A 21,807-nucleotide genomic window follows, 5' to 3' on the forward strand; every position below is an offset into this window, starting at 1 on the left:
TTTTGAAACCTATTTTGTACTTTCGGAAAAGATTTATTGTATTGTATGTACTTTTATTTGGTTATGGCATTTTAAAATTTTAATTAACTACAATAGCAGTATTGAAATTCAGAATAAATGTGCTTGAAGAATAAAAACTGGTTTTATTCTATTCATTTCCGAATGAAACTGCATTATGCACACATACAATTATTCACTTCAGAGGAATCTAATTTTACAAAGTATGAATATATGCTGAATATATAACTCTGATGTTGAAACATACCCTGAGCCCAAGTGAAAAGGTTTGTAAGGGCACACTACAGTTTGGTCATATTGGTATTGGAAACAAGCCGTTCAAATTGTAAAATGTAGACAGGTGGCCATTCAATCATGCACACTTCATTGGATCAATAAAATAGTTATTGTATTGTGAATGACCACTTTTCACTGTCAGCTTGTTATGGAACAATTCTATCTGTTCTCTTAAGCAGTGAGTACCTGAAAGGGTAACTGACATTGCTCCACTAATCAGGATATAGTGGATTGTTCCTGGGAGGCTCTATCAGATTTGTTAGCATTCTGTAACTGCTACTGGTGCTGAGAGAGAATAGTTTAGTATTCTATTCTATTTAGTACTCTATTCTCTGCGTTGATCTTGATATCTTACAACAAACCATCTGTATCTCAGATGTAATGTAACTAACTGTTAAGTAAAATGTAATTAACTTGTTTGACATTGATCAAGATTGAGCCTACCTTATGTCTAAGGTATCATGTGGGTATCGTCCTCCCCACATTATATCAATAGACTAATGCCAGCAAAGATTGGTGGTAATAAATTCAACTAAGGCATTCCAGATGATTCAGGCAGATGACCAAGACTACATAACACTATCAAAAAAGTCAATAAGGCACATGCTTTTTCTCAATTCAAAGCTGTTTTAAATTTGCTTGCATTTTTGTGTGCTAAATTAAAAACTGCACAATTTGCAGTTGTTTCTAGTGTCATGAACTTTACTATTGATAATTCCAATCACATGCTGTTACACATCAAAAAGAATTCATTTCTAATCAGAGATATTGTTTATATGGCTAGGGATAGGACTGAGTGTGATATTGGATTCACTCTCTGTGGTTTTCCCTCTCCCACCTGGATTATGATTTCAGATGGATACAGGAAAAGCTCTTCAATGTGCAGGTGGCAAGGTTCCTAAGTAAATAAACAACTAATGCTGGAGATCACGGCCAGCCAGACAGCATCCATGGAGAGAGAGCAAGCTAATATTGAGTGTAGACGACTCTTCATCAGAGCTGATGAGCATTTGTTGTTTTCAGTGCAGATTCCAGAATCTGGAGAAATTTGTTCCTAAGTAGATAAACTTGCGTAGGCCCAAATCAGTTTCCAGTGGCTGTACTGAACCATTTGATATTACTGCAAGTGTCTCATGAAAACAGTAGCACACAAAGTGGAATTATTACTCTTGTATATTCAAAAGCTTCTCTGAAAATAGCATGAATGCATATAAATGGGCAGGATGGGATGGCATTGTAAAGACAGTGTTAGGTGTCTAAAGACTCCCTTTCTCTGCAGCATGATGTGCTATACTTGGGCTTTGTTTGACGTACACTGGATGCCTTAATAGAAATGTTTTATCTTAGCAGTGCTCATTATCATCTTAAGCAGATCTTTCAGCAAACTAAAATAAACATGATCCTCCCAGGTGAGATTTGATCTGAGACAGCAAAGTGTACAAAAAAATGGGGGCTAATACAACAAGCAGGGAGAATACAAAATGTCTTCATATGTTTGACTATAATTTTGTGTCAAAGATAAAGAAATAAATCTCCTTTGTTCTTTTGTGATAAAGATCATAATTACAAACTATTTCTTACTACAGGCAATTATTTAAGGTTGCAGATGCAAGAAAAATGTCAGCAAATCCTATGCGTATAAACACACAAATTATTGAATTTAAATAAATTAGCCTTTTGAAGTATTTAAAAATAAATTAGTTGCAGGCTTTAAAACAAATGTTTTCCATTATAACAGGAATACTGTATTTAGGGCCTATATGCCAACCAAGTATATAGGATGACCCCAGATTTTTAATGTCAAAATACACATCGAGGCCTATTATTGGCATATAATTTAAATCCCCATTTTTCAGCTTTTAATTTCATATCCAAGGCAAAGTTCATATTCAGAGTTGGTCTCAATTTTTTTCAGCTCAGAAATGTATGTTCAGGTTTATACTCATTTCCTAAGTTGATCCATTGTAGCAAACCAAGCCACATTACAGAATCACTACAGTGCAGAAAGTGGCCATTCAGTCCATGGAGGCTGTACTGACCTCTGAAGAGCATCCAACCAGGCCCAGCCTCCAAACCTATTCCTGTAACCCCATATTTCACATTGCTAACCCACCTAGCCTGCTGATCCCTGGACACTACTGTAATTTCAGCATGATCAATCTACCTTTTTGGACTGGGGAAGGAAACTGGAGTACCTGGCAGAAACCCAGGCAGACACAGGGAGAACATGCAAACTCCACTCAGTCACCCAAAACTGAAACTGAATCTGGGTCCCTGGCTCTTTGAGGCAACAGAGCTAACACTGAGCCATTGTGTTGCCCTGAACATTTTTGAGTTAAGAAAATGCTTTGGAGTTGAAGATACGCTCATAGAGAGCAGACCACACTTAGAGACCAATGAACATGAATGGGTCCTTCTGCAGTAAGATTAATAGTTCACATTTTATTTTCAACATATGAGTCAACCTTTCTTTTTGGAATAATATATCAAAGCTCCAAAGGTTGACTTAAATGCTTCAACCTATTGTAATACAAATTTAATAATGTAATTCAATTACAAATCCCAATGTTAGAAATAAAAGGTCACTTTCTATGAAGTGCAGCCTTTTAAAAAGATTTTTTTGGACAACTTAAGATGTCTTCCAAAATCACAGCTAGCCTCTGTAATATAATTTTACCTGAAGTTCAAATATAATCCCTTCAGATAAGCAGAAGCTATAGGATTCATCAACTCAAAAGCATAGGAAATAGGAACTAGAGCATGCTATTCAACTCTTTGAACCTATTTCACTACTCAGCAAGATCATGGCTGTTCTGACTATTGTCGTAACTTTCTTAGCTTTTTTGGGTTTTATTCAGTTTTCAGAATTATTTTTTTTCTACAGTTAACTACATACTATTTCTTTCTTCTTGTCCTTTATTGATGTTCCACTACTTTCACAAAATAATGATAATCATATTTATTGTTGCTGTTATACCTTCATTATCTAAAGTTAAAACTGTTCCCTTTTTCACTGAATCACCCTATTTTCTTTCAGTGTTCTTTAACTTGCTGTAATTATAAGGCCCCTCCTATATTACCTGCTACCCTTCATATTCATGTATAGTTCTCTAAATCTCATTTTTTAACCTCCTCATTACTATGTTTATGGTTTGTCATAATATTTCTATTCCAAGTAATATTATACACCATACATGTTGTGTTTAGTTTGTGACACTCTCTTTATACAAAGGTAAATATAATTCATTGATACAACCATCAAAATTAATGTTTGCTGAACATTATTCTCCTTATATTTTAGTTTTAAAATACTCAAGGGGTTTCCACCACTCATTACTTAATAGCTTCTTTTAATTTCTTGTTTGACAGCAACTAGATAGTGTCTACTCAAGCAAAGCTTTCTGTTCTATTTCAGTAGTTTTATGAATCCTACTCTCCCTCGTTAACCTAAGAAGCAGATTTGCCCATGTTCCCGACAAAATAATCGGAGTCATTCCTAGTGCCCTATTTAGCCTCTCCATTAATTCACTGCTTCCATTATGATTTGGGTGAAGGCCCTTAAAATTGTCTTTTCAAGTTGGAGGGGTTACTTTCAGCTGGTCCCCTTTGCACCAGCTTGTTCTTTCGAATTTTCCAATGCGTGACAACAAGTTAATCGGGAAATGTAAACTTTGAGAAATTGCTTTTCACTTTGGTGCATAACCTTTTAATCTTTCTTTTTAATACCTTTAATTTTTATTTAGACCCATTACTTTTGGCTGCATTCTCTTTTAACGCACTAAAGGGTAGAAATTGGGCCTTCAGCCTCATTGGCATATTGCTGATAAACTGTAGAGCACATCTAACCACATCTCTTTTGTAATCAATTACATACCTATTACCATCCTGAAGTAGCGCACAGGACATCAGAAAAATATCTTTTGGTAAAGAAGTGAATTTAAATAAATCTTAATGTAAAATAAGTTGCACAAGGCAGAATATCAATACTTCTGCTTAATTATTCCTTTTAAGTTACATGAAATAACTCCACAGAGGCTAGTGTCCCATCACCAAGTCACTCTTTATTTATATATGGAGCATCCTGGACACTGATAATGCTCTCTCAGAGCCAGCTGTCAGAGTGAACAGGATCCCTGACACTCCTGTTCTTATCTTCAGCCAGACTCCCTGATTGGACCAGAATAACAACCCCAGTCAGGGAACTCATATTCTATGATGCTGACCTTGTTACAATCGCTACAATAGACACCACATTGTTCTGGCCTTTCACACTTCACTGACTTTGTAGCATGATTCAATGAACCAATTAAGTCATAATGACCGCTGACTGGGGAACAGACGCTAAACTGCATGATTTGCAACCAACAGAACACAGAGCCAGTGTAGATACTCCCTCAAATAAAATCAAAATACTGTGGATACTGGAAGTCAAATACAAACACTGAATCATTGAAGAAACTCAGCAAGCTGACAGCATCTGTGGAGAGATACAAAGTTAACATTTTGAGTTCAGTATGACTACTCTTCTCAGCTTGAAATTTTAATTTTGTTCTTCTTTCTCCACAGATGCTGCCAGACCTGCTGAGGTTCAGTCCAGCATTTTCAACGTTCATCCCACAGTTGCCGAAGAATAAGGCTTAGATCAACAGCGGGAACATTGACATAATGTTCATGTTCCTCCTTAGGAGCTTGTGTCAGAAGTGGGGGAATTATCCTACAGACTAGTTATGTAGCAGCTTTACATAGGTAAATGTCAATGAATATAACTGACAGGACTAAATTTGTGAAAAACTAGAAGGGCATCACATCTTAGCCAAAATGATGGCCAGACGTTCTGCCTCTTTATCTGGTGGCTACCAATTTCGCCATGTAGAAAACAGTGGTGAGACAGATTTCACACAACTGCAGCTCACAGAAATATTTGCACATTTAAAAAATGCTATTTCCTTCAATCACAGCAGTTTCAATGACCCAAAATGTCCTTATCTTTGTCGTAAATGTGTGACGGCTTAACTTTAAACAGTGACCCCCTCGTTCAACATTCTCCCATGCAAGGGAATATCCTTTTCACATGCATCCCAACAAAACCGCTCAGGTCTTATATGTTCATTCAACTCACCTCTTACTCTTGTCTAGTTTGTCTAATCTTTCTTTATAAGACAACCCATTCATTCAAGCTATTAGTCGAGTATATCTCTATGAAGTGTTTCCAATGCATTTGCATCCTTCCTTTAATACAATGAACAATACTTTGCACTATATTTCAGATGTGGTGACATGGTGGCCAGGGTTCGAATCCAACCTTGGGCGACTGTGTGGAGTTTGCAGATTCTCCCCATGTCTGTGTAGATTTCTTCTGGGCGCTCCTGGTTTCCTCCCACAGTCCAAAAACCTAATCTTAGGAAATAAGGCATGGCAGGTCACTGAGATGTCAGTGGAGGAGAACTATGGGGCCAGTAACCATAATTCTATTAGTTTTAAAATAGTGATGGAAAAGAATAGATTAGATCTAAAAGTTGAAGCTCTAAATTGGAGAAAGGCTAATTTTGATGGGATTAGGCAAGAACTTTCCAAAGCTGATTGGGTGCAGATGTTTACAGGAAATCAGGAGGGCAAAAAGGGACATGAGATAAATTTGGCAAATAGAGTTAAGGAGAATCCAAAGGACTTTTATGAGTACATTAAGGACAAAAGGGTAACTAGGGTGATAATAGGGCCCCTCAAGGATCAGCAAGTCGGCCTATATGTGGAGCTGCAGGAGATGGGGGAGATACTAAACAAGTATTTTGCATCAATGTTTACTGTGGAGAAGATGTAAAATGTGGGAAAATAGATGGTGATGTCTTGAAATGCATATAAATAGATAAATTCGCAGGACCTGATCAGGTGTACTCTAGCAAATCTATTTCTTTGAAATAATTTATTATGAGACATTATCTGGTTCCTTGTGTGTGGGCATCAAGTTATGGTTGCTCATATTAAAAAAAATAGTCCAAATAATAGGATGTATTTTTCCTTTGTCAGCCAATAGTAAGCCTTTATAGTATTACACCATGATGTTTTAATTTTTCCTGAATATCAGGCAATAAGGATATTTTGAGTAGTGATTAATTTGGTGTAAAATGAATTTTGTAATAATTAGATTATCATAATAACAGCTTGGTACAGATCAGTTATATAATTTTAGGTTTTCTTATTGTAATTGTCTAGAAACTATTTTAACACGTAATTAAATGGCGCAGTATTCAGATGATTTTTAATATTCCCAAAGCATAACGTTATGGTGATTAGTGAAAAATAAATGGAACAACACAAGCAAGGGATCACATTGTTAGGTTATATCATTGTCTTGTATGCATAGTTGAAACTCATATCACCTTGAATAAAACGACAGTCCTCGGAACTGACTGTCAATTTGACTGGCTTTTTAAAAATTAAAAATGGCAAAATATATATTTATTGATTCTCTGGTCAGGTTTTCTGCCTCATTCATATCAGGTTTGGTCAGTAGTGTTGAAAAGCCGGCAGTAATTCATTACAGAATCATAGAAATGCTGCAACATATGGAGGAGGCTTTTTCAGCCAGTCACATAGCCCTCTGCAATAGCAACACAACTACTCTCACTATCATTTGGTTTACTGTAGATTTTCTGTTCTGATATTTAGCCAACTGTATTCTGAATGTCTTGCTTGAACCTGCCTCCACCAGGCTCTCAGGCAATGTATTTCAGAACCCAACTACTCCTTGTTTGAAGATGTTTTTTTCCTTTGGGTTGTTATTTCTTCCTTCATTTACTAATCATCTTAATTTATCCCCGTCTAGTTCTTAATCTTTGCACCAATGGGAAGTTTTCCCTATACACTAAATTCCAAGCCACTCAGCATCTTGAATTGGAAATATACTCCTTACTATCACCATCATGGATCTCTCTCGGACAAGTGGACTGCAATGCTTCTCAATAGCAATTAGGAATGGACAGTAAATGCTGGCCCAGCCAGTAAAGACAGCAATGCAGTCCCAAGTTCTGCATCATCTGTCACTTTTGAAATCACGTTCATGCACCACCCAAGTCTTGGTCATTAATGTTTAAGAGAAACATTATGCCCTTAGGAATATCATAGAATGACAGAATCCATACAGTGTGAAAAAGGGCCATTCAGCCCATCAAATCCACACTGACCTTCCAAAGAGCATCCTACCCAGACCCACCTCATCTCTGTTACCCTCCATTTCCCATATCTAATCCACCCAACCCACACATTCATCGACACTATAGGGCAACTTAGCATGGCCAATCTATCTAATCTGCACATCTTTAGACTTTGTGAGGAAACTGGAGCATGCGTAGGAAATCCATGCAGACACAGGGAGAATGTGCAGACTCCATACAACCAGTCACTAAGGGTGGAATCAAAGCCAGGTCCCTTGTGTGGGAAGAGTTTTCAAACAGAGTTTTACTTGCCAATAAAAGTTGGTTTTGTCCATATGCCATGCATGAATAAAGGAAAATAAAACTGAGTGAACCTCAGCAAAAGCAGGACAAGGTCCTTATTTATCATCTGTTGGTAAGGAGCAGGCAGGAAAGTTGACCATGGGCAATTTCATCAATAACTTAATTCTGGCAGGCATAAGGTAGTGGTGGGCTGAAAATGTGTTGCTGGAAAAGCGCAGCAGGTCAGGCAGCATCCAAGGAACAGGAGAATCGACGTTTCGGGCATAAGCCCTTCTTCATTCCTGAAGAAGGGCTTATGCCCGAAACGTCGATTCTCCTGTTCCTTGGATGCTGCCTGACCTGCTGCGCTTTTCCAGCAACACATTTTCAGCTCTGATCTCCAGCATCTGCAGTCCTCACTTCCTCCTCTAAGGTAGTGGTGGGGCCCATACACCCTTATTTATTCTATTTTCCATTCTTTGCCCCTTCAAGCTCACAATCAGTGGCAGAACATTCCATTTCAGAGCTTAAACAGAAAAATCAAAGCAAACATTCCATTGCAATCCTGAGGGAGCGTGGCATTATTGGAAATGCCATGATTTGGATGAAATTTTAAGCAGAGATCCTTTCTTCCTGCTTGGGTTGATGTAGAAGATCACATGGCACTTCCTGATGAAGAGCTTTTGCCTGAAGCGTCAACTCTCCTGCTCCTTGGATGCTGCCTGACCTGTTATGCTTTTCCAGCACCACACTCTCGACTGTAATCTCCAGCATCTGCAGTCCTCACTTTCAGCACTGTACTAAAGGCAGCTTATCGCATTCTCAGTTACCTTCCCCCCAGCCCCACCCCCCTCCCATTTATCTCTTTACAAAACTAACATTCTTTCCATCACCTTTTCAGGGAAAGTTCTAAAGACTCGACAACCCTCTGACAGAAAATCTTTGGTCTGCTGTTTTAAATGGGCAACTCTGAGTTTTAAATGTAGGTTCAAAATGTACCTCATTGGTTTAAAGGTTTAAAATGTACCTCATTGGGCTTTCATCATGTCTGTTAGTTTTGTAAAGTGCTATACAAATGAAAGTGTTTGTTTCTTATTCATTACTGGAAGCCCATATTCCCATTTCAAAGACTAATAAAAATATTTGGGACCATTTATCACCCCAGGCATTATCCTGAGAACTTACCGTTTGTGAGGAATGCAATAGTTTTGTGCAAGGGTTGAAATTGTAAACATGACTATTGTTCAAAATGAGCTGAAAATGTGTTGCTGGAAAAGCGCAGCAGGTCAGGCAGCATCCAAGGAACAGGAGAATCGACGTTTCGGGCATAAGCCCTTCTTCAGGAATGAGGCAAGTGTGTCCAGCAGGCTAAGATAAAAGGTAGTGAGGAGGGACTTGGGGGAGGGGCTTTGGAAATGCGATAGGTGGAGGGAGGTCAAGGTGAGGGTGATAGGCCGGAGTGGGGTGGGGGCGGAGAGGTCAGGAAGATGATTGCAGGTTAGGAAGGCGGTGCTGAGTTCGAGGGATTTGACTGAGACAAGGTGGGGGGAGGGGAAATGAGGAAACTGGAGAAATCTGAGTTCAGCTAAGATAAAAGGATCATTGTTCAAAATGATCAAGCACACACAAGTACAAGAAATGCAATTTTTGAGTGAGATACTGTCACCAATGACACTGGATTGGAACATGGGGAGAGAAGGAGGAAAATGAAAGGAGGTGTGGGCTTGCTGATCAAATTGGTTTCATAAATTAAGATCAAATAAAAATAGTTCAAGTGAAACTGTCCACCATTCAAATTATCTTACACTAATATGTTCAACTTGACCTAATGTGAGTTTTACCGATGCAATTTCATCTCCGGTGGCAAGTTATTACAAAATTATTCATTGATTGTTCCCTTTCTGAAAAGACAACAAAAAAGTGTTCTACCTTCACATCCCACATTGTTCATCCCTGACCAATTAGCTTCCTGGAATGTCTTGGAATCTCTGAGGTCCAAGAATTCAGATATCAGAATGTTTCCACACTGTGGTCAATCATCTGTTTAATTAACCTAATAAATAGTTAGCAGATATTTTAATGATGTGGAGCTTCAGCCCACCTGCCAAGTTTTAAATCTACAGGGCTGCTAATACCAGGCAATTATTTTTCTTGTAAACAAAGCAACTGCTACCTCTTTGCTTATTCAAACAGAGGGAAAAAAAGCAAAATCTTTGTCTTTGCACTGATCTTAGGAAGGTCAGTTACATGCAGTTTTTAAAAAATATATGCAATGACAAAACCTATGTTTCTATTTGATAAGGTAACCGATAAGAGGTTATACACACAATAGAAATCAACACTTATAAATCAGAGCAATGTATGACAGCCTGCAGTTCACTTTGACCAAAAGCTCTGCAAGTCTACCTCACACACATTGGCAGAAACTTGCCGAGGTGATGGGGTTTCAGGAGGGAAGGGCAGAACCAGTGAGATCCCCATGTTCTTGTTTTCAAGAAGGTCCACTGCATCTCGTGCCACACAAAGACTTAACAAGTCAGAAGTGGGCCTTACCTCAAGGCCAAGCCCTGCCTGGCAAGAGCTGCCATCCAATCAAAGGCTGGAAGTTCGCTGAATCGCAGTGACACTGGCAAAGCAGTGGCTGCTGCTGGTATCACACTCATTGGAGACTGTGCATCATGGGGGCAGGGAGGGGATGGTGCAAAAGTTAGCAGCAAGGTCAGGAGCCTGTCTTTCAGTAATCTGGCTTCCTTCTCATTCCCTCAATCAGGAACTGAGTTCCTTTAAATGAGGAACCCCTCCCCGGGAGCTTGGAAATGAATTTGCCAGTTTCATGTGTCATGTTTCTTCCAAACCAAGAGCCTTCATCTCTGCTGGATTACCATCAGTGGAGAAAGCATGATGCTATTAATTGACCACTTAAGGGAGGCAGGAAACATGTTTCCGCTGATGGGTGAGTGCCGAACCAGAGGACACAGCTTAAAAATATGGGGTAGACCATTTAGGACAGAGATGAGGAGAAACTTCTTCACCCAGAGAGTGGTGGCTGTGTGGAATGCTCTGCCCCAGAGGGCAGTAGAGGCCCAGTCTCTGGATTCATTTAAGAAAGAGTTGGATAGAGCTCTCAAGGATAGTGGAATCAAGGGTTATGGAGATAAGGCAGGAACAGGATACTGATTAAGGATGATCAGCCATGATCATATTGAATGGTGGTGCAGGCTTGAAGGGCAGAATGGCCTACTCCTGCACCTATTGTCTATTGTCTCTTGAGTGAGAAGACCATCCACAGCAGACTTAATCAGGATAGAGATGGGAAAGTAGGACAATCCCCATCTGTCCCTTGATTAAACACCCCTATAACCAACTCATCATGGCAGGAATATCAAAGACACTACCTTGTTCAGAATTAGAATTAGAATCCCTACTGTGTGGAAACAGGCCATTTGGCCCAACAGGTCCATACCAACCCTCCAAAGAGTATCCCACCCAGACCCATTCCCCTATATTTATCCCTGACTCATGCACCTGACCTATATATCCCTGAACACTATGGGCAATTTAGCATGGCCAATTCACCTAACCTGCACATCTTTAGATTGTGGGAGGAAAATGGAGCACCCGAAGGAAACCTACGCAGATGCAGGGAAAATGTGCAAAATCCACACAGTCGCCCAATGCTAGAAGTGAACCCAGACCCCTGGTGCTGTGAGGCAGCAGTGCTAACCACTGTGCCATATATTGGGTTTCAAAGAATACACTCTGTTGTTTCACTGTTACCAAATCGATCAGCCTTTCAGGCAAATTAAAAATACTGATTTTGTTTACTGTTCTCACTGGAATGGACCATTGTTATTTTTTATCAGAAATTAAGGCAGGTCTGAAAAATGCACAAGAAAACATAGGCCGACATGTTGAATGTTACATTCCCCTGACAACATGCTTGACAATGGAGTAGTTTGTAAAAATGCGATGTGTGGCTTGCCTGCCTGACCCAGACTGGTTTCCCACTGTGAAAGTTGGGGATTGGGGGGAGGAAAGACAGCTTGCTCACCTTTGAGTCTATTGAGGCCCGTAAGCAGTCAAGTAATGGTCTCCTTACGTGCCTCAGCCTATTTCATCACTGATGACTGTTTGCTTCCATAAAGCGAGCACATTAGTGAACCATGTGGTACACTTTTTCCCTGACAATCAACAATAGGTTCAAGGTCATCATTAGACTCTTAATTTTTATCGAATTCAAATTCCACATCAGCCATAGTGGGATTTGAGCTGACATCTTCAGATCAACAGTCCAATGATAATATCACTACGCCATCACCTCTCTTTACTTTTACTAGGCAGCTTGCTGTTGGGCAAAGGATTGTACCCTCCTTGAAGCGTTCCTGATGCTCATTGGAAACACACTTCCCCCCAAGACCATACCATTTGTTTAACTATCCCCTGGGCCTCTCAAACCTAACCCAGGTCAGTCAGTCAGTCTTATTGATACCACTGCATTTGTTTTGGGGAGGCCCAGAAATGACCAACACTCGAGCCTGCAAATACTGGGACAAAAGAGCTGCCGACTAATCTAAATGGTTGGCCACACTCTCAGGCTGGAATCTTCCCAAATTGGGACATAAATCCTGCCCTGAGACAATTCACCTGTAAATGGCTATCATGCAACTGCTGGTGGACTTCTTACTGAAAATTTTGTAAGGGACAGATAGGGGAGTGTGGTCAATAGCAGGGAATATGATATCCTATACAGACTTCAAAGGACACAAGTGAGTTGAGACAAAACTTGGAAAAGTCTTCATTTCCACGGGGATGCTGTTTCCTTCCTAAGAATGAACAATACTTATAATTCTGGAACATCAACATTGCAAGGTTCATTTTGATTTTATCTATAGTTATGTCAGGTAAAAAATAACTACCCTGTGCAATCAGGAACTGTACCTGTGCAAGAATGTTTCAAATGTGCATCACAGATTTTTTCCTAACATCATCCATGTTCGTATGTCCCTTGTGTTAGCTTTGTTTTTAACATCTTTTTCCCTCTTATTTCATTGCAGTCTTTTCAGGATCTATGTTTCAAAATTTAACTGTCAAACTTACACTTAGTTACTTCACACATAGGACTGCAAGAGACATTGAGAAAGACTAAACTTGAGCTTTAAGCTCAATTAAAGGGAAATATTTTGCCGATATTTAGATTAGATTGCTTACAGTGTGGAAACAGGCCCTTCGGCCCAACAAGTCCACACCAACCCGCCGAAGCGCAACCCACCCATACCCCTACATTTACCCCTTACCTAACACTACAGGCAATTTAGCATGGCCAATTCACCTAACCTGCACATCTTTGGACTGTGGGAGGAAACCAGAGCACCCGGAGGAAACCCACGCAGACACGGGGAGAATGTGCAAACTCCACACAGTCACCTGAGGCGGGAATTGAACCCAGGTCTCTGGCGCTGTGAGGCAGCAGTGCTAACCACTGTGCCACCGTGCCTCCCACAGTGTAGTAAAACGGGAAACGGTTAGATACTGTGTCATCATTTTGACAGTTTAGAGGGGGAAGGTGTAGAATGGGAAGTCATTGAGAACTGAAGCCAACATGAAATCACCAGTGTAAAGCAGATATCCTCAGGTCAGCTATACCAATGACTGGTGCTGCCAAGTGCAGGTCCTCGAGGCAAATAGCCCTGATTTTCTTTGGGTGTGACAACTTGGAACCACTTTCACAAGGAGACTTGGGGCCATTGATGCTTTTGCCTGGGGTCCACAAATTTGCAAAGATTGGTGGACCACTGAATAGGATCTGAGGCTATTATATCAAGAATTGCCACTGCAATTGCTGCAGGCAACACAGCGAAAGGCATCTGAACGCAACAGAGACTAAAAGACAGCAACTAGAAGGCAGCAGTAACCTCTGCACAGAATCTACAGGCCAAGGGTCACTTTCCTGGAATTCTGAGAGCAGCAGTGATGACAAGTGCAGCCCTGTTGGCTCAAATGATCACCGACCTCTGTATCCCCATGAAGATGATGTAAAGCCATCAGGAGCAGGTGCCCATAAAGATCAAGATGATCATGACGCTTAACTGTTTTTGCATCTCGTTCATCCAAGAGCTCAGCTGCTGACAACTGCGGAACAATAGAATCCTCAGGCAAATTACTGCATCAGCGAGATGACAGATGCTTTACTTGGGAGGGCACCACTATAAGACTGATGCTGCTAGTCAAACCTGGAGGGTTGTATGCTTTGCCTCCCTGGCAAGATTTGCCCAGGTCTGGGCTATTACATACTGCACCCATGTGGGCAATTATGATTCTGGTGTGCTGGACCATCAGAGGTTCCTCGTCTCCTTGAAGGTCCATCTGGTGTGTGATCACCAGGAGGTGTGCATGAAAATCCATGGAATTAACATCATGCCTTTTTCAATCTCCACTAATTGATGCTATTTTACTTGTGGCACTCATTTTACTTTTAGTCTTTTCAGTTTGGAATCTATGTCAAGTTTTAGATGTGGCCTGAAAAACAAATACAGCATTCTTGATAATTTGAGTCAACTATTATTTTTCTCCTCATTCTTAGCCAATAAAACTACTTCCAACACTGCTCTTTAAACCCACTGAAGTCTCCCAGCTGTTTATTTCAGCAATATGTGACAAAGAATTACCTTGGGAACTGATTAAACAGATATTTTTAATAGGCTTTTACCCAGATATAAAATGTTCATTCTGCTGGGTCTTGCCTGCGCTATCTTACTTTTATACTTTTCTATAAAAATGTGCTTTGTGTGTGTAAGCATCATTATTAATCATTAAATTCCTGGTAATGGGATTAAAAGCATTGCAAGTTTGGGTGTCAATGCATCTAGGCATATAGAAACTGCAAGCAGCAAATGATATTCTAAAGTGTACCATCAAATATTAGAACATGACTAAGACAATAATACAAGGAGATTGGATCAGTAATTGGCTTGCTGAAAGAAAACAGAGGGTTGTAATTGATGGAACATGTTCATCTTGGTGTCCAGCTACTAGCGGCGTACCGCAAGGGTCGGTGTTGGGTCCACTGCTGTTCGTCATTTTTATAAATGACCTGGATGAGGGCGTAGAAGGGTGGGTCACTAAATTTGCAGATGACACTAAGGTCGGTGGAGTTGTGGACAGTGACGAAGGATATAGTAGGTTGCAGAGAGACATAGATACGATGCAGAGCTGGGCTGAGAGGTGGCAAATGGAGTTTAATGTGGACAAGTATGAGGTGATACACTTTGGCCGGAGTAATCGGAATGCAAAGTACTGGGCTAATGGTAGGATTCTTGGGAGTGCAGATGAGCAGAGCGATCTCGGTGTCCATGTGCACAGATCCCTGAAAGTTGCTACCCAGATTGACAGAGTTGTTAAGAAGGCATACAGTGTTTTGGCCTTTGTTAATAGAGGGATTGAGTTCTGGAACCAGGACGTTATGCTGCAGCTGTACAAAACTCTGGTATGGCCACACTTGGAGTATTGTGTACAGTTCTGGTCACTGCATTATAAGGAGGATGTGGAAAGGGTGCAGAGGAGATTTACTAGGATGTTGCTTGGTATGGAAGGAATGTCTTATGAGGAAAGGCTGAGGGCCTTGAGGCTGTTCTCGTTAGAGAGAAGAAGGTTGAGAGGTGACTTAATAGAGACATACAAGATAATCAGAGCGTTAGATAGGGTGGACATGGAGAGCCTTTTTCTAAGTATAGGAACGGGGCAAACACGACGGGACACAACTTTAAAGTGAGGGGAGATAGGTATAAGACAGATGTCAGAGGTAGTTTCTTTACTCAGAGAGTAGTAAGGTTGTGGAATGCTTTGCCTGCATCGGTAGTAGATTCGTCAAGTTTAAGTGCATTTAAATCATCATTGGACAAGCAAATGGACGTACATGGAATAATGTAGGTAAGATGGGCAGATTAATATGACAGGGTGGCGCAACATCGAGGGCCGAAGGGCCTGTACTGCGCTGTAATGTTCTATGTTCTACGTTCTATTGGAGAATTAAATTGGTGAGTAACCAACCCAACCTCACCAATTACCTGCCAGTTGGGAGTGCTTAAACAATTACCATTATTTTGGAGTTCTTGTCAAATCTGTTACCAGTTTTCACACAACACAATAAATACACAGTTCAGTTTGGCTATTTTGGGGGACTGAACATTTTGGAAAGACTAATTACACTCTAAAGGAAGAGATAATTAATTAGTAGGCAACAACATGGATTTTAAAGAGGAAGGAATATTGTACTTCACAAACCCTGTAAATGTTTTTGAGGAAATTATAGATATGGCAGTTGGGGAATTGCGCCTAGACTATGATAAAATATCAGGCAGGGGACTATTGTTGAAGATTATGGGATATGCAATTTTAGGAAAATTAGCAAGTTGAATGAAAAACTGGTTAGAAATTTAAAACAGAGTGAGAGATGAAGGTTGAGCTGAAAATGTGTTGCTGGAAAAGCGCAGCGGGTCAGGCATCATCCAAGCAGCAGGAGAATCAACGTTTCGGGCCTGAAGAAGGGCTCATGCCCGAAACGTTGATTCTCCTGCTCCTTGGATGCTGCCTGACCTGCTGCGCTTTTCCAGCAACACATTTTCAGCTCTGATCTCCAGCATCTGCAGTCCTCACTTTCTCCTGAGAGATGAAGGTACCCATTTGCTGGAAGCAGACAGTACAATATTAGACAGATCTAGTCCAGGATGCCTTCTGTTCACTGAATTCAATGATTAAATGGAGGGTGAGAAGGAGTAGGAGCTTACCCAAAAACAAATCCAAAAAACATATAATTAAGTCCAACAATCAAAAAATACTAATGAGGTGGTCAACAAAAGGCAAAACAAACCTGATAACATGCAATTAAATGCAGGGAGGCAGGAGGCTGGAAGAACACAGCAAGCCAGGCAACATCAGGAGGTGGAGAAGTCAATGTTTTGGGTGTAACCCTTCTTCAGGTCTGGGGGTGGGTGTGGTGGCAGCTGCAGATAAAGAGGGAGGTGGGGCAGGGTGGTGAAGTGGGCATAGGAGAAGACAGGTACAGGGTACAACTTTCTTGGTCAATGGTGGGGAATGAATCTGGGTTGGGGCAGGGAGCAGTGGAAGGGATGGGGAGGGGCTGGGAAGGGAGTCAGGGGATGGGGAGGGAGGGTATTTGAAACTGGAGAACTCAATGTTGAGTCTTCTGGGCTGTAGGGTGCCCAGGCAGAAAATAAGGTGTTGTTCCTCCAGTAGAAGCGTGGTTTGTTATGGCAATGGAGGAGGTCAAGGATGGTCATGTTGGAAAGGGAGTCGTTGGGGGAATTGAAGTGAGCAGTGACTGAGAGGTCCGGTCGGCCACTGCGGACCCGACTATGATGCAATGCCAGTTTGTGTGGTGTGAGGTAGTTTGGTAAATCAAAAATAATAATTACCTTTGGATGGGAGAGGTCATATTGCAGAAAATCCCAGGAACTTGTAGGTTCACAAGACATAAAAGGAAGTACCTCAGGCAGATAAGACAACAAAAAAGTCATGGAATTGCTTCTGCGGCGAAAGGTACAAATATGGAAGTTGAAATTAATAGTAAATTTGTCCTAAACCTTACTCAGAGTACAATTAGAGTACCCTTCACAGTTCTGGGCTCTGTGATGGATGAATGTTGAAGAATTAGGCAACATTAGGTGCACATCCACTGAGGTATAGCCTGGTATGAGGATATCACATAACAAAAGGTTTGAAGATTTGGTATTGTTTTCATTAGAACAGGGAAAAGCATGATGCAATTTGATAGCAGTTTCTAAATTATGAAGGGATTTCAGGGACTGGACAAAATTGATGTTATTGAATGGTTGAGAAGACATGGATGTTATAAATTTAAATTTGAAAGATTCAGGGATAAAAGAGCTGCAGAATTCTGTTTTTTATACAGCAAGCCATGAACCAGATGAATGCACAATGAACTGCTTCGATCTTGTAAATTCCATGTAAAATGATAAAATGGAATGCTCACTGACTTTTGCCATCACTCCAAAAGAATAAATTAGCATTTCACCGTTGAACTGTTTTGAATTCGAAGAGCGTACATAAATAAATAAATAAATAAATAAAGGGCATTCAATTCAGTCATGGGATTATGGTTTCCACTTAAAGAAGAGATAGAGTGTTACATGAGATAACAAATTGTGAACTTCAAAATCTGGCTGCAGATTTTTATTAAACTACATTTTCTAAATTCTAGGAGCAAGAAATTTATTAGCAGGTTCCAGTTGGATTTATTTTAAACTAGGGCCTCCTTTGAATATATTAATTGGCAGCAGAGACACAGCAAGTGCACAGGTAATAAAAGATTCACAGTTTCAAAATTAAATGAATACCTGTAGCCACTGTGACTGATCACTGCGGCCTGATGTCCAAGCATTAATCTTCCCTTGTTTATCCAGACGGGCTTTACTAGGTTCCCACGTAAACATATCCATGTTTAGGGTCCGAAAGATGTTGGAAGCCGTAATCTGATAATCCTGGATTTGTCCTGACTTCATCCCCAGAGGCTCTGAGCAGCCTAAAGGAATAGAACAAATTTAAAATAAAACAAATACAGCACAATATACCAGACATTACCTTTTCATACATACAAAAATTCAGCAATGCTAAACTTGAATTTAAGTCATCATAGTGATGTTTTCTGTTTCAAAAACATGTTAAATCATTTGGCTACTTCTTTTCCTCATTATTTTTCCAATGTTCTAACCTCCTAATGCAAAGGTACCAGCTTCTTACTGTTTTAACGATGCCATTTGTCATCCAACAATTCATACAACTGAATTAATATTTGGGCATGGATGGAGATCACAGATTATTCAGTCATTAGTGGAAGTATAACCATACCCAAGATGTCTTCATCCAGCATTCACATGAGCACACTTCCAGTCTTAATATTAGCTAATGATCACACATGGGAATCCAGCTTAAATGTTGATCCCAGATTCAGGAGGCTGAAGCCAATCACTGCATCACCAAAGTTATCATCCCATCTGAGGTCTTATACTTCAGTCTAAATTTGAGATTTGATCTAGCTACCTGCTACCAGTCAAGGTATTGACACTCATCACTTGACATAGATTAGTGCTCTCCTTCAGAGCAAGAGATTATCATCATCTAAAATAATCTGCACACAAATGAAACATTAGGTATAAGCTGTCACACTCATGTTGGTATACATGATTTGGAGATGCCGGTGTTGGACTGGGGTGTACAAAGTTAAAAAATCACACAACACCAGGTTATAGTCCAACAGGTTTAATTGAAAGCACACTAGCTTTCAGAGCACTGCTCCTTCATCAGGTGGTTTGAGCAGCGCTTCGAAAGCTAGTGCTTCCAATTAAACCCGTTGGATTATAATCCGGTGTTGTGTGATTTTTAACTCATGTTGGTATAGATAGTGAAATAGGAGAAGCTCTGGCTGTGACTTCAATTGCATTAAATGAGGTAACCTAATATCTGACTTATGAGTAACATTTGAATGATTTTTAAGATGGTGAGTTTATGGGATTGGATAGGTGGATGGGGGGGATGAGGCAGAGGTTTGGATGTTATAATCAGGAAAAATTGTAAAGTGCAGCAGAAAGCAGAAAAGCTCTGATTTTGCAAAGGTGGAACAATGGCATTTCTCTGTGTACCACTGCTGGGCTCAGGATTCACTTCACATGTCTATAATTTGACAGATTGAAACTGGTAGCAGGTTAGAAGGTGCATGCTTGAAGTGCATTTCTATGTAATAATAAAAGGTTGTATAAATTGGCTCCAGTCCTATATCTTATCATGAGGCTTTCTAAACACGCTACTGGCATTTTAAACATGTTAATGAGACAGGCAGCATCTCAGCCCTCATGCAGCACAATGGTAGTGTCCCTACCCCTGGATCAGGAGGCCTGGGTTCAAGTCCCACCCGCTCTAGAGGTGTGTAATAAAGTCTCTGAACAGGTTGATTAGAAAAATAGGCTAAAATAAACATAACATGTATGGCTTTTTGCAAGGCGAGTGCAGCTTTGGGGAAAAGATAGGTGTCTTTTACAGAGAGGAGAAGCAGAAATGTTTCTCTTCATTTCCCAAAGAATCATGAAGAGGTGATAGCCTCATAATATTGTTGCTGGACTCATAATCCTGTGACCATGGTAATATTCTGGGGACTTGGCTTTGAATAGTGGATTTTCAGTTTAATAAAACAATCTAGAAATGTCTCAAATAATACCATCACCATCCAAGGGTATGACCTGTGCCAAAAGACCTCAATGTCCACCAACAAGAATGGTTGGGCAGCAGCACTACTGACTGAACTAGTCAGGTCCTGAAGGCCACTGCAGCTAGACCAGGTCCATAGCAGGTGGTGAGGGAATCACCAAGAAGTAAAAACATACTTGTCCTCATCCTCACTAATTTGCCTGTTGCAGATGCATCCGTCCATGACAATGTTGGTCAGAGTAATCACCGAATGGTCCTTTTGGAGACAAAGTCCCATCTTCACTTTGAGAATACCTGTCATGAATTACACCTCTAATACAGTACAAAAGACAACAGACTTCAAATGGATCTTAGCAACTCAAGACCGGGCATCCATGAGGTGCTGTGGGCCATCAGCAGCAGCAGAATCATACTCCAACCTAAAGGCCGACCATATCCCATACTCAACCATTATCATCAAGCCAAAGGATAAACTCTGGTTAAATAAAGAGTGCAGGAAGAGCATATCTAAAAATGGGGTGTCAACCTGGTGAAGCTACCAAACAGGACTACTACCATGCCAACAGAATAAGGAGTAAGTGATAGACAGAGCTAAGTGATCCCACAACCAAAGGATCAGATCTAAGCCTGCAGTCCTGCCGCACCCAGTCTTGAATGATGGTGGACCTTTAAACAACTCATTGGAACATTGTAGAACGAGGGTCTACAAACATTCCCATCCTCAACGATAGGGGACACAAGCACGTGCAAAAGATAAGACTGAAGCATGCACAACAACATCCAGCTAGCATTGCTATGTGGATGATTCAAGGTGGCCTCCATCAGAGGTCTCCAGTATCACAGATTATAGTCTTCAGCCAATTTAGTTCACTCCATGTGATATTAAGAGACTGTTGGAAGCATTGGATACTGGAAAGGATATGGGCCCTGACAACATTCCAGCAATAAACTTGTGTTCCAGCGGTTACCATGCCCCTGGCCAAGCAGGACAGCCAAAATAGAAGCAAAATACTGGAAATATTAAAGGAAGATTAAAAATGCTGAAGAAACTCAGCAGGTCTGGCAGCACTTGGGAGAAAGAGAAACAGATGGTTCAACTCCAGTATGGCTCTTTAGTTTCTCTAGTATATTTTGGTGTTTGCTTGGTTCAGCAATTTGGCTGGAGTGATTGCAGGTGGGCCTAACATAGCCTCGAGTGAACCCTGCATTAGAGAAGAGTTTGGGTTCCCAGCAGCATCCATGTCCAGCGCAGATTAGGGAGGTGGTGGTGGAGGTGAGTTTAGGTCTGGGTTGGGATCCAGTGGCACCAGCTGTAGCTGCATTGGTGAGATGGGCCCGAAGTGGAGTCATGGCGGCGGCAGGGTCAGGTTTGGACCGCCAGTGCAATTGGTGTCACCTGCAGTGACGAGGTCAACTGAGGACTCACAGTAACAAAGGGTATCATGGAGGCAAGATGGTGCTGAAGAGCGGGCAACATTTATTCCAGTGGCGGCCAGTGAAGGGGGCTTGTGTCTGGCCAGCAGGCCCACGGCAGAGCACTTAACAAGAAGAATTGTAAAGTTGGACACCTATTCTTTATTTCTTCCTCTTTCTGCTTTTATATTCCATACTTTGGTTTATTTTTTCGTGTTTTAAAATGGTGCCGGAGAATGGCAACACCATACAACACTTTTCACTCTATTTTGTAACAAAATACTCATGACAAAACAATTAAAAGCAAAAGCCACAACACTGACATTTACCTGACAATGTGGAAAATTGCTCTGTATGTCCTATGCATGTACACAAAAAGCAAGTGAAATTCAATGCAGCTAAGTACCATCCCATCTGTCTTCTCATGATC

At 40.7% G+C, this 21,807-nt stretch overlaps 1 protein-coding gene across 6 annotated transcripts in view; it reads right to left on the minus strand.

Moving 5' to 3' along the window:
• Positions 1 to 21,807, minus strand: part of LOC122559210 (EGF-like repeat and discoidin I-like domain-containing protein 3) — a 204,045-nt gene that overhangs the window by 16,752 nt on the left and 165,486 nt on the right. For all 6 annotated transcript variants that reach the window (XM_043708601.1, XM_043708603.1, XM_043708609.1 and 3 more), the window contains one exon: positions 18,101 to 18,285. In XM_043708601.1, coding sequence (XP_043564536.1) covers positions 18,101 to 18,285 — 185 coding nt within the window. The remainder of the gene's footprint in view (positions 1 to 18,100; positions 18,286 to 21,807) is intronic.

Source organism: Chiloscyllium plagiosum, chromosome 2, assembly GCF_004010195.1.
Source record: "Chiloscyllium plagiosum isolate BGI_BamShark_2017 chromosome 2, ASM401019v2, whole genome shotgun sequence".
Lineage (NCBI taxonomy): Eukaryota > Metazoa > Chordata > Chondrichthyes > Orectolobiformes > Hemiscylliidae > Chiloscyllium > Chiloscyllium plagiosum.